This window comes from Siniperca chuatsi, linkage group LG11 (assembly GCF_020085105.1).
Source record: "Siniperca chuatsi isolate FFG_IHB_CAS linkage group LG11, ASM2008510v1, whole genome shotgun sequence".
Lineage (NCBI taxonomy): Eukaryota > Metazoa > Chordata > Actinopteri > Centrarchiformes > Sinipercidae > Siniperca > Siniperca chuatsi.
The window spans coordinates 5,427,450-5,442,076 of NC_058052.1; the positions used below are offsets into that span (position 1 = coordinate 5,427,450).

The following is a 14,627-nucleotide window of genomic DNA, read 5'->3' on the forward strand; positions in this document are numbered from 1 at the left end:
TTCTCATTTGCTCTGACATGCACTGTGAGCTGTAAGGTCTTAGATAGACAGGTGTGTGCCTTTCCTAATCAAGTCCAAGCAGTTTAATTAAACACAGCTGGACTCCAATGAAGGAGTAGAACCATCTCAAGGAGGATCAGAAGAAATGGACAGCATGTGAGTTAAATATGAGTGTCACAGCAAAGGGTCTGAATACTTATGACCATGTGATATTTCAGTTTTTCTTTTTTAATACATTTCTACATTTCTGTTTTTTTCTGTCAAGATGGGGTGCTGAGTGTACATTAATGAGAAATAAAATGAACTTTTTTGATTTTAGCAAATTGCTGCAATGAAACAAAGAGTGAAAAATTTAAAGGGGTCTGAATACTTTCCGTACCCACTGTATATATAGTATAAGTCTTCATGTCGATAAGTCTGGGCATTTTAAATTATTTTCACATGGAGAGATCATATCTGTTATTCAAACAAGAATATTTTTAAACCAAAAATCTGTGTGGTCATTTTGATCATGTAATAGAAGACAAGATGAAAAACATTTTAGTAAGAGGCTGGACTGCTTGGGTATGAACTTGTTGCTTTCAATCAAACACTAAATAGGAATATAGATTAGGCCATTTGGCTGGCCAACCAGTTAACTAATACTAATTTTATAGTAATAGTTTAGTAATACAATTTGTTTATATATTTCTATTTTTCATTTATTTCTCGGTAGCTGACTTACATGATTTTAGGTGATTAACCAAGAATATGCCACATATAAAGAAAAGAGTTACTCATGAGTCAATCAAACACAGTGTCCATCTGCCTTTTTTGAGCAATGTTTCTTTCACAGTTGCCACCTCATGAGACAGTCTACTGAAGCTAATGGATCAAAAAGGAATTTTCATACAAGGCACTGTACATATTTAAATATCCAGTTAGCTTTAACTTAACTTACCTGACGTTTTTATCAACAGTGTCAGGGTTGCACTTGGGCTTGATAATTCACATCTTGTTTAATTATATCCCTAACTGGCAGTACAGCTTCACTTTTTGATTTTGGGCTATATAAATAAAATTGACTTGACTTGACTTTGTAGGCTAACTCTGTAAATATTTTTGAGTTTGCCAAGTGTAAATGACATCTCTAAAGTTTGGATACATCCTATTTCCTAATCACCTTTTAACTATGAGCAATGGGGGTCCTACATGAACACAAAATAATCTGCTGAAGTTACAACTGTTTTGTTTATTTCAGTTGGGATTTCTGTATTTGTGTGTTTGTCTGTGCTCTTCTCACTGCTCTGAAGTGGGTGGGGCTCTGCCGGAAAAAGGTGATGTCATGTACTTCCATGCACCAATCAGGATTTAACAACATTTGAATCAAAATGTGATGACAGTTGTTGGGTTGTTTGCTTACGTGCCGGGCCACAGTCCTGATGAAGCAGATTATCTGAGTTTTTGACTCTCACTTATTAATACCTAATAATGTTTTTTCCCCAAAATGTTAACATTGATTGTTGCTTATTTAGTCCTGGTTTTTTGTTTTTGAGAAGATTTAAAACCACGTTTTTAAGGGCTGTAAAAAAAAACAAAAAAAAAAACATCCATCCAAAAAGTTGAATGGTCACCTAACTTTGCCTCTTCCTGCTATACACAGACGAACCTCCTGCTTTGTTGACCAGTCTGCCAGCCACACCTACTGTACCTAATTTGCATATTATGATCCAGTCACTATGTGGGTAGAATCACAATAACAAGAATGCTTATCATTACCACCAGGTTTAAATGAAAAGACCCAGGATCACCTGTCACTGCCCAGATAATGAACCCAGACACAGGTTGAATGTTTATTAGTCAATGTTTGTTCACTCCACCCAGTTATGTGTCATTCCCAGCTAGTTATACGTTTTTAAATGACTTTGTCACCACTCCCCCTGCATCAAAAAATCCCACCAAATGTTGGTGACTTTATTACGTACTCGCTAATCATTTCATGGTACTGGACTGGAATTAGGGACAAAGGGACAAGAAAGTGACTTGACAGAATTTAAGAAAAAATACCATTATAATATATACAATAACCTTGGTTATAAAAAAGATTGAATAGTTGATTAAGGCTGCTCTTCTTGGGCTTTCAGAGAGGCTGAAGGAGTGAGGTCATTACTGCACTGGGCTTTGCATGAAATTAGGCAGCAGAAGATTGTGTAAGACCATATATTAATTTTTAGAACCAGAATAATGGAACTCTTTCACAGGTGGTGTAGAGGAAAAGGACATTATATTTATGACATTTTTATTTAGGTTACTAGAATAAACATGTAAGTGTGCTTCCTAAAAGCTTAATGTGCAGAGAAACCAGAGTGGAATTACAATCAGCTAAATGGTAAACTGATGGTGAGTTCATCATCACCATAAAATGAGTTAATCACCTTTGTCTGTCCTGTTACCTGGCTCATATTCCACTGTCCTTGCTGCTGTCCTTGCTGCATGCTGTACATGTTCTGTCCCTGGCTGGCTGGCACCATGCCCTGCTGCTGCATGCCCATGTAGCTGCCGTTGGGCAGAGCCATGCCGGGCATCATGGCCCCTCCGCCCATCATGGTGGTGGGTGGCACGGCTCCGCCCATCCCTGGGGTGAAACCCTGCGGAGTGAACTGCATCTGAGGCTGGCCCATGTACATTCCGGCTGGAGAAAAGAACAACAGACACACACAGAGTTAGTCAAGTTATATAACTGTGCTCTACAGGACTTGATGTAAACTCTCCTACCACTGAGCATATTTTCAACTAAACATAAGGGAAAACAGAGTTGTGTTGAAGTAAATAAACAGTTTTCCTCACACACTGCAATGCAGTTCTGCTTTGATTCACTACTAGATATGTAGGAAAATAATTAATTTAAAGAGTAATTAGTTACTCTCTAAAATCCAAATATAAAAAGTCTCAGGGGTGTCAAACTTCCATATAACCAGCTAAATTATTCAAAACACTTCAAAACACTAAGTATGGCCACTACAGCCACTAACTATGTCTTGTTATTGTACTTTATTTCCCTTTCTCTGCAAAGCACTCTGTGCTCCTCACTTGAAGAGTGGTTTATAAATAAAATTAATTTAAAAAAAAAATCATTCAAGGCATTTTATAGCATTTATTGTGCAACACCCATTCAATGTATTTTCACTTTGTAATTATCTATCTATATAGTAGTTTTCATTGTTAGTGGCGGAGTTTGCCATTCCCGTGGGATTAAAATTTGGGGATTCACAGGAAACGATGCAACATGTAGTTCAATGTTAATGTTCATAATTTTATCTAATTAATAGAAGTCTTACTGTTTACTCTTAACTCTCCGAACGCAAACAGATAATTTCCTACTGCTGCTTCACATTAAAAGCATTCAACTGGCAAAACACAAGATGGCTTTTATTGTGACGCCGCCACAGGAAATGCAATGCCTTTGGTACCAAGGTTAGGACTCAAATCTGTAACTTTAGTCAGTTTGATTTAAATGCAAGACTGACTTCATAACTAACATATATGTGAAAATGAAGACATTGCTTGACTGGGCCGATTTCAACACGCCAAAAAGCAGAAATACTTTTTATTACTGCATCTAAAGATTAATCTGAAACGGCAGAATATCATATTTCCATGAAAATATATCACCCATCAGTCATCATTTGCCCATCAGCGCTACATGAGTCACTGTGGGAATGTGATAAGTAGCTAAACAAAAATGCATCATGATTTTTACTGAGTGGAAAAACCTCAAGGAGTAGAAAGAAGATAACTTCTTTAAATTGACAAAACATCTTTTGATATTAGTCAGCTATGCTGAAGGCATGTACAATATGTTAGAGACTTCCACCTAATACTGAAAACTAGCCTCTTTTAGCACAATTCCTACCATGTCTCAAAGTGTTAGAATCCTCACCTGGTATAGAATCAAAGTGGAAGTCAATAAAGGATCCACGGATTCATGGACTGTTGGTAATATTTTGTAACTTCAGTGTCCATTTTGATTATTTGGGTATTAGCTGCACTTATAGCCACATCCATCCTGTTACTAGAGAGGCCAACACACAACCACACACACACACACACACACACGCACAGAAGTCAGTGATTTGGGGTATTAGCCTGGCAAGGTTCTCTTGGCTTTCATCTCCATCAGCATTTATTTGGATTCAGAGAGGACAATACGGCAGCAGAAAGCCCTTCATCCTGATTTCCATTCCTAATCCTCTATACATCAGCGTAATCATGCAGCAATATAATCAATATGCACATGTGCCTGCTGTACAAATCTGCTGCCTACTATCCCCCACCATTCAGAAAACATGTACCACTATTACTTTCCCACACACTCCAAACATGCACATGTTGATGTATGTGTACGTATGAACAGCCGACTACATGCACACATACACACACACACAAACAGTATTGTCACTTCAATCTTTACACATAATAACTGTGAGATGAGTGTGAATCTGCAGGCACTTCTCTATTTTTACTGCTGCAGTGGGACTCCAGTAAATGCAGCGTGGAGTGGACCTGTCTGCCTGTCTGCTTTTCAGCATGCTGACCTTTTATCTGCTTTCACTCTCCCACATTTTTATGATGCATCTTTCCTCTGATGCATGTGTGAAAGTGTGTAGGTGTGTGTCTCTGTTTGTGTACAAACACCTACGTCTGAGTATGCGCTCTTGTGCTTATATTACTTGTGTACAACACATTTAAGTGCTCAACAACTACCATTTCTTTGCCCTTGAGCAAGGCACTTATAACTGCAATATACCACGTTTTTACATGCAATGAGAAAATACTGGATGTATTCCCCATAACTGTCTCCCAGCCCTGGGGTCAGGACCCCCCAAGGGATCACAAGATAAATCTGAGGGGTCATGAGAAAATTCCAGGGATAGGAAAGAAGAAAACATACTGTATATCTGTGATACAAACCAGGATTGTGAAATTCTGAAAAGTTTTACCAATTCAACCATATCAAAATGATTGAATCAACCTGGGAAGGGAAAATCACTCTTGGTTAAACTTCTAACAACTCATAAACTTTATACAACCTGTGATAATGCGGGCCACTAGTGAACATTGCTTTATTTCCCCAAGGGTTAGAATCAATGGTATACTGTTAGATAGGTAAGATGCTACCTGGTGTTGGGGCGGGGTTTGTTGCACACTAGCTGTAAACTACAGTATGATAGCTTTGGTTGAACAGCTGAGATGCCAACAGTAGAATTACAAAAGGTTATTTTTGCAACAATATACCAGTAAGCCTTTGCACGCTAGGGCTATTTCCTGTAGTTGAACAGATTATGTTCAACTAGAATATGTATTAACCAAACTAAAGGAGTAAGTGGCTTAAGAGTCGAATAAACTGCTGCAAATTAGTTTGGTGTGAAAATATTTTAACTTTGTCATTCTCAACATAAATATGTAGATGCTGGATGAAATGATTAAGCTCAACTGACTCAATATGGATGACAAAGGGTTAACAAAAATGCTGCATGTGTGTTACCTTGTCCTGGAGCAGGCTGTGACTGGCTCTGCGGCTGACTGCCCACTGAGCTGCTGGCATACAGAGACAGGATGGAGTCTTTAGATAAAAGCTTCTTCTGCTCCGCCTTCGTGGTGGTAGCGGTGGAGGTAGAAGAGGAGGCAGAGGAGGAGGTGGAGGGGTCTGCCTGCGGAGGTGCTGTACTGGAACCAGACTGTCAGGGACAAAGAAGTGGGGAGGGGATGAAGAGAAATGTCATGAAATATGTATAGTTTCATCCAAACATATTTTTTATCTTTTGATGTATAATGTACTTGCCACCTTACACATGCACGTATAATACAGTGCAGAGTTGGATATGCCAAAAGTAGGGCTGGGTAAGATTCATAAGTTTTGGCACTGATACTAAAACAATCCTTTTTTCAATAACTTACAATTATTTTTCAATAGCGTGGCTGGAGCCTTTATTTACCTGATGAGCAGAGAGAACCAGGCCATTTGAAAAAGGCTTCCCCCAAGGCCGCTCTCACGAGATAGAAATGACAACACCATTTTGTTTCTTTTCTTATGTAGCAGTATACACTTCCCCCACCCCTTAGAAAACTATGTAACAGGGAATCTCCTAAACTGAATAAAAAAGAGGAGGCTGCATGGATGCACTTCAGAGTGAGTAGGAGATGTAACTGAATGCATCTATGCTTACTCTCCTCGCGAGTAAAAACTTAAGTTAATGCCTTTGTCTTTCTTTCCTTGTATATGATTTAAATGTTCTAGGTGTCTTGAACCTGACACTTATATTTCAGATGGACCTTTATGTCAATTATATTATATGTTAAACTAAGAACCCTTCCTTCATTTTAATGTCTTTTCTTGATAAATTCAGCATAATGTTCAAGCTCCACAGCACTAATTCCATCAGTACAACAGAGTCGTCATACTCACCACTCTGCTCCCCTTAGTTTCACTATTTAACAGAAATACTATTCTCCCTAATTAATTAATTCTAATCACTTCTACTTTGCTGTTCTTTCAATCGGTGTTAAGCTGCTGTGAATGAAACTCAACACTTCCTCCGCACATGTTTCACATTAAAAGCCTTCTAGCAGCTTAAAGGGTGTAATTCCTCCTTTTTCTGGTAGGCTTTTAATGTAAAACATCTGCAGGAAGTGTTGAGTGTCATTGAACACCGATCGAAAGAACAGCAAAGTAGAACAACTGGAAGTAATTAGTGAGAAAAAAATGGAAAAGTAGAAGCTGTAGTAGTGGTAAGTATTATTGGCCATTGACTGAATACCTACATTTACAGTTTAAACATGTTTTTCTACCAAACCCTTTATTTTCATTTAACAGAAGAACCACAATTCTTAAATGTTCGTACAAGAACTTTGATTAAAAATAACTGTTTAAAGTTAGCAAAATTTTGATTGAATTCCGGAACTATCACAATGAATAAGCAAACAACAATACGAATCCGACCAGACATTCAATGCCAACTTTCAGTCCTTACAGTTTTTGGTCAGTACCAAAAACTACCTATTCCTATCCCTAATGGACTTCATGCCATTTAACATTTAATTCTTGGAAGTCTTTCTCTAGGTCTGCTCATTTAGCTCATTAGCTATTTTTTTTATTATGTTGGTCTTACGTCTATACAGGTACAGGTACAAATAAAAACTGTGCGTATAGACTCGGAGTATATTCATTCATACATGTACTGTATAAATCAGGGTGAGAAAAGATGAGACAAGTCAGGAAAGCAGGCGAGGCGAACAGAAGAGACAAGATAAAAATAAAGGGGAGAAGAGCAAGAGTTGAATAAAGGACAGGAAAGGAGAGAAAAGAACGGAGGAGACAATAGAGGAGAAGAATTGTCACTGTAAGTGTGACAGATGACATTAATTAGGCCACTGCAAAGAGAGGTAGACATGAACAGTTGCAGACAGGACACACACACAGTTTCGCTCACATGCACCTTTTCATTAAAAAAAAAAAAAAAAAACTTTCAGGCACCCACCCATTTGGTCTAATGGATGGAGCTGACAAAAACACCTGCTTAAGAGCTCTGTACAGGTGTGTGTGTGTGTGTGTGTGTCTGTGTGTGTGTGTGTGTGTGTGTGTGTGTGTGTGAAGTGAGGGGACAGAGAATGGTGAGAGAAAGGGAGAGGCAACAGTCAGCTGGACTTCATGAATAAGATCAGGAGAGACAGTGTGATAAACAGTGGCTCCTGCAACACACACAAACACACACACACACAGGTAAATAAACCCTCCGAATCCAATGTCAGTACTCTATACAATTTCAATTCAATTTTATTTATATAGCGCCAATTCATAACAGAAGTTATCTCATTGCACTTTTCCTATAAAGCAGGTCTAGACTGTACTCTTTATAATATTATTTACAGAGACCCAACAATTCCCACCATGAGCAAGCACTTGGCAACAATGGCAAGGAAAAACTTCCTTTAAGAGGCAGAAACCTCGGGCAGAACCAGACTCAGGGTTGAGAGAGAGAGAGAGAGAGAGAGAGAGAGAGAGAGAGAGAGAGAGAGAGAGAGAGAGAGAGAGAGCAGGAGGAAAGAGAGCATACAGTAGCACAATGCAAATTCCACATAGAATTATAAAATAATAATGTAATGGTAGTGGTTATATTAATATTAATAAAGGAATAATAATGATAATAATAATAAGACTAATAATAATAATAATAATTTTATTAGCGGGTGTCGAGCAGGAACAATGGGGTAGTATGGCTTGCAATCACAGATCCAGTCTCTGCAGCTCCAGAGGCAAAAATACCTGCTGAAAGCGACAGAAGGAAAGAGGAGAGAGACGAGAAAGCACAAAACTACGTAAGAGAGAAAATGTCGAGTTAGTAACATGCATTAATGGAATAAGAATGCGTACAGATGGAGAGGGAGAGGAGGAGAGAGGTGCATTATGGGGAGTCTCCTGGCAGTCTAGGCCTATAGCAGCATAACTAAGGGATGGTTCAGGGCTCACCTGAGCCAACCCTAATTATAAGCTTTATCAAAGAGGAAAGTCTTAAGCCTACTCTTAAATGTGGAGATGGTGTCTGCCTCCTGAACCCAAACAGGGACCTGATTCCACAGGAGAGGAGCTTGATAACTCAAGGCTCTGGCTCCCATTCTACTTTTAGAGACTCTACGAACTACAAGAAACCTTGCATTCTGGGAGCGCAGTTCTAGTGGGGTAATAAGGCATTATGAGCTATTTAAGATACGATGGTACCTGACCATTAAGAGCTTTGTAGGTGAGGAAAAGGATTTTAAATTCTATTCTGGATTTTACAGGGAGCCAGTGCAGAGAAGCTAATATTGGAGAAATATGAAACATGTCAGTACATGTGCCGCAGCATTCTGGATCAACTGGAGAGTCTAAAGGGAATTATTGGGGCAGCCAAATAATAAGGAATTGCAATAATCCAGCCTAGAAGTAACAAATGCAGGGACTAGTTTTTCTCCGTTATGTGCCGGATCTTTGCAATGTTACAGTCCTTGAAGTTTGTTTCATGTGGGAGTGAAAGGGCAATGCCATCTAGAGTAACTATATCTTTAGATATTGTGTCTCGGAGGTGTTTGGGGCCAAGTACAATAACTTAAGTTTTGTCAGAGTTTAACAACAGAAAATTGCAGGTTATCCAGTTTTTTATGTCCTTAAGGCATGCTTGAAGTTAAGCTAACTGATTAGCTTCATCTGCCTTGATCGATAGATATAATTGGATATCATCCGCATAACAATGAAAGTTTAAGGAGTGTTTCCTAATAATATTGCCTAAAGGAAGCATATATAATGTTAATAGAATTGGTCCAAGCACAGAACCTTGTGGAACTCCATGACTAACTTTGGTGTGCATGGAGGATTCATCGTTAACATGTACAAGTCCTTTGTCTGATGCAATTAGAAAGTAATTTGTAATTGTCACCAGTGCTGTCTCGGTGCTATGATGCACTCTAAATCCTGACTGGAATTCCTCAAATAAACTATTGTTATGTAGAAAGTCACACAACTGATTGCCGACTGCTTTCTCAAGGATCTTAGACAGAAAGGGAAAAATCTACAACCACACACACACACATTATACTTTCTTTTAGTCACACACAAACACAAACATAATACTCAAGTGTGCATGCCCATGTGAGCACGCACACACACACACACACACGGAGCTTTGTGAGTGTGCTGTGCTCAACTGCTTAGCAGGCAGTGCTGCTCCCCTCTGTCTCTCTTTACTGACTTCCTTGACTGGAGAAGGGATGGAAGGAGGAGAGGAGGGAGGCAAAGGAAGAGATAGAGGAAGGATAGAGGAGGGAAGAATGGAGAAGAAAAGGATGGACAGAGGAAGCAAGCCAAGGTAAGATAAAGAAGAAGGGAGAAAGAACAGAAAAAGAGAAGGAGGGAGGTGGCCAGGATGCAAAAGGAAGAGGAGGAGAGGAAGGTAGGGAAGGACAGAAAAAGTAAGAAAGAGGAAACAGGGAATAGTTGAAGGTTGAAAAACAAAGATACAGAGAAGGAGAGAGGAAAAAAGAAAGGAAAAGGGAGGACAAGTTGAGAGGAAAGGAGGCAGGGGTGGATGAAAAAATAAACAGCTGAAGAGAAAAGATGGCTAGCTAATCATGCCAACCCACACATACACACACAGGGTCCATTTTCTCTCAAGTGAAGCCAGTTAAGGTGAGTCAGGTGTTGGATGGAGGGATGGAGCTTCCTTCCTATTAATAGCTGCATTACATTAGCATGATACTCCTCCTGAATAGAGGAGTGAATGAGAACAGGCAGCAAACTGTCCTCACCTGATCCATCTGATGTCAGCAAGCTATTTAACATGACTCAATCAAGGAGCTAAGCCTATTTGCTGCTAAGCTTGTTTGCAAAGTTGAAAATTACATTTAACAGACTTCAAATCCCCCAAACTGCAGTAATCGCCAGCCATTCAGTTTCCTTCTTCAAGACATATTTCTAGAACGGACAGCTGGACCTGGACAGAGTCTACTGGCTCAGAATGATTTGGCAAAGGAGCAGCAACATGTGGAGCATGTGTTAACCAATGAAAACTGCTTGGAGGTGGGGTGTGTTTAATTTACTTTGTACTAAGATATTGTAACTTTTTACTGTGTAGTATGGCTTTTTTATGGGTGCTGATAGTGACAAACCTACAGTGAATTATCCCCCAACTCTATAGTTTCCCTCAAGAGTTTTAGCGTCTTTCAGCTTATTGTTTTGTCTGCAACTTTACTGTTCTAGTTCACTCTCACTGCTCTCATCAGTGTTGTGTCCAGTTGCAGCAGGCAACTGTTTTCAGTGAAAAAACTTAACAAACTCACCGTACACTACCTGCTCAGCCCCAAACAGCAGACAGACACAGTTAGCGACTAGCTGGTGAACATAGTGGAGCATTTAGCAGCTAAAGAGCCAGATATTTCCCTCAGGAGTTGGTGGAGACCAAAACAGAACTAAAACAAGAGGGACTATTGGACTTAGATTTGCCAGATGACCAGAAACACGACTCCAAATGTATAATGTTGCTCCATATCTGCTGAAAGTGTAAATAAGCGACTGTTTGGGAACACATTCGCCAGGGGTCTGTACTGGGGTTTTCCCAATCTAGTTATGAGCGTGTTCATAAAAGGGGTGGTGTTTGTAGCATATGACCAGTTGCAAACAAGGACAAGGTTACTGGCAGCAGAGGGGCATACTTTACAAATAGAGCAAACTATAATATCAGACAAATATGAAGAAGTTAAACACATAATCCAGCTGAAAGCAACACAGTTGCAGCTGCCAAATGCAGGAAGGACAGCTGCCAAAAAAACGCTGACTGTGTGAATGCGTAAATGAATAAGCTTATAATATCACTGCCCCATCATTAGGGCATCAGTTCTGACTATAATTACATTTATAATAATAAAGTTTATTTGTATAACACTTATCAAAACCAGCGTTACAAAGTGCTTTACACATAAAACACAACAAAAAAATACACAGTGAATAAACAGGCAGGCATAGGGAATACAAATAAAATAATTAAAATAGAGCAGTGCAAGACTTAAGTGCAGCATTAAGAATAAAGTATAATGTAACTCAATAGTTAATTAAAATAAACCTAAAAATTATGAGAAAAAATTAAAAGAAGGTATGAAGATTTGTGTATTCCATTAAATTAATGTGCTGCTTAGATGTATTCTTATGGTATGTATGATCATTTTAGCCTTATTCTTTGAGCTGTAACCCGAGTGCTGTGAAACGGACTTGGGAGCAAATAAAAGATAAATATAAAAACATAATTCAAAGTGTTAAGTAGGCTTACTTTCATATCTTATAACTACAACAAGTACAAGTACAAAATCATAAGGGTTTTGTTGTCTCTGAACATGCTTACCCTCCTAAGAGACCCTCCCACGAGCCGCACACCAAGTTTAAATTTTTTTATTCTTTTTTTATTAGGCGCACCAAGGTCCACAGGATCTTTTATGAATGGTGATGCCATTTTCCAAGAGAACTGATTGGTCAGTAGCCTATATAGGTGGTGCCATTACACGTGTTGATTGCTTATCTCAAACATAACCTGCTGCAGAGCAGGTTAGATGTTCAGCACAAGTTACCATGGCGATCTATCCTGGCAAGAAGCAAACCACCGTTGTAACCCTAAAAACCCAGGGTTAAACCTGAAGTTACCTCGCTAACCCCAAATCCTGCTTAGCAGCACAGGCCTCTGATCACATCTCTAAGGTGATTTTAATGTTGCGTTCATAGCTTGTTCTGCTGCCCCGAAAGAGGCCAAAAAATTAATTAAGGCAGGTTTCAGAAATTCATGTTAAGGCAGTGTTTCCCAAACTGGGGCTGCACATGACAAGGGTGAAAAATGTGGAGTGAAACTGAAACTGAGGAGACCATTTTCAGAGCAGACATTTTGACATGTGAAACTCAGGTGTAACTAATAACATGGTTAATTGTTGTTCTGCATTGCATTAATTGCTGGAGTAAAGCCTTTGTTAATGTCATTAGTTCCAGCAGTTGTCCAGCTGCTTTTCCTGCTATGACAGGTCAAAATGTCTGTTGTGAAAAAGGTCTATGAATCTAATTAATTTGGGAAGAATAAAGAAACAGCAGTGCTCTAATGCGAGCAAGGTTTTTTTCCTCTGGGATATTGTATTCTCAGAGACAATCAGGCCTACCATCTGACCTACAATACTATATGGTCAATCAAACTGCATTATCAGCGTCACAGACAGGCTGATATGTAGCAGTCTTTGAAAACATTAATATATCATTATCAAAGTAAGTATACTAGTTACTGTGAAGCAAATGAGACAGGAGATGTTTATTAGCCTTTATGCCATTCTGGTGCACATGTTTCTTAAAATTAAGGTCTCAACTAGTTGAAATCCCAAACAAAACATCATAACAGGTGGCATTATTCCTATTGTGTGGTCTCTCTCATTAGTTTCTCTTTGAGTGATTTTTTTTTAATAGATTTTGCTTCTGATTTGTTGAATGTGTGTAGGCTCTTAAGTTGATTTGTTTTTGGCTTCGCAAGTACAAGATGACCCATGGTGACCTGTCTGTACAAGTTGTTCTGTAAAGACGTCCGGTTTACCGTCTACGATTGCATTTCTGGCAAATATGAGAAGACTGGATGTTAATTTCTCCTCAACAATCATGACAGACTGCGGTGCATCTTTGCGACATTAGTTTTAAAAGAGCAGTGAATAGCTAGTCTTGCAGCTCTATTTTGTGCGAGCTGGATTTTTTTGACAACATTTTTTGCAGCACAGGAGCACATAACCATACAGTACCCTAGGTAAGAGGGAACAAGTGCCTGTGTCACCTGATTCCTAATTGATGGTGTTACATAGGGGGAGGCATTCCACGTGATACCCTGCCCCATTTTTACAACAATAGCGTCAATATGGTCTGACCATGCCAAGCATCTGTGATTGCCAGACACTCCAGGAGTATTAGCTCCATTTGCACTGAAAGAAAAGTGAAGCGATCCAGGCGATTTCTTACCAAAGCCAAACTGGTGGCACACAATGTAAATGCAATAATACAGCAGTCTAACCTCACTTCTAAAGGAAGGCAAATTCCAGCAGAATATGTCACATGTGCATCTATCCTTTTCTTAAACACACACACACACACACACACACACACACACACCACATAGTGTGTGATGCGTTGCGCGGCTCCTAGCAGCACATTGTGTAATAGAAAGCCTCTTCAACAAGGCTCCATTCTTTTCAGCCAATGTTGGTGCTGATGGGTGCAGCCAGAGCTTTGAATTATCACTCTGACAGCCTTTTCCTCACTGTCGCTATTCATAGACCTTTACAGCCAAACACACACACACACACACACACACACACACACACTAAACTATCTTTCTCCCTACAGTTTTCCATCACGGCTTGAAATACTCATACACTCCCCTCTGATAGACCATCTGTGGCTTTAAAACCACACCAGGCTCTGTGTGTGTGTGCTGAAGGATTTGTGCTAATTTACTGGAAACAAAAGCAAAGCTTGCCTTGGAAATCTGAATTCGAGAAAGAGAGTGACAATAAGGAACAGGGCGGAAAGAAGGAATGAAAGAAAAAATGAAAGGAAGAACAAGAAGGAAGAAATCAATTGCTGGTCAGTTCATTACCTCATCCCTCTATACCTCCCTCGACTTTTTCTTCTGCTCTCAACAAACTGCGTTCATTGCGCTTTCTTCTTCCCATTCGCTCCCTCATCCCTTCTTCTGCAATCAACTGCATTTCCTTCTTTTCTTTCCTCTCTGTAATTTCTTGTTCCTTTTTCCCTTCTCTCTTTCATTCTGGTTAGTCCTCAAACACAATGCACTTGCACAAAAAGCTTCTACTTTAACTTAATAAACAGAGGCCGTGTTCAGCCTGGGGAGACCATTGTTAGGTGTTGGTGTCAGATGTATTTTTTTCATGTACCATGTAAATTTCACAAAAATACACCAGGAAAGTAGACTTTAGTGGCACAAAGTTTGGCTGGAGTGAAAGCCATAGCAATTAAGGCTCCTTGTTCCTCATTAAACCTCGAGATTTGGTACAGCATGCATTATTAGGATATTCCTGCTAGGTAAGAAGAC

The 14,627-nt window shown here is 39.4% G+C and overlaps 1 protein-coding gene across 6 annotated transcripts in view; it reads right to left on the minus strand.

Moving 5' to 3' along the window:
* Positions 1–14,627, minus strand: part of smap1 (small ArfGAP 1) — a 136,809-nt gene that overhangs the window by 4,700 nt on the left and 117,482 nt on the right. For 5 of the 6 annotated variants that reach the window (XM_044214003.1, XM_044214002.1, XM_044213999.1 and 2 more), the window contains 2 exons: positions 5,525–5,717; positions 2,415–2,671 (listed from right to left, as the gene is read on the minus strand). In XM_044214003.1, coding sequence (XP_044069938.1) covers positions 2,415–2,671; positions 5,525–5,717 — 450 coding nt within the window. The remainder of the gene's footprint in view (positions 1–2,414; positions 2,672–5,524; positions 5,718–14,627) is intronic. The other variant, XM_044214000.1, reaches the window with a different exon arrangement.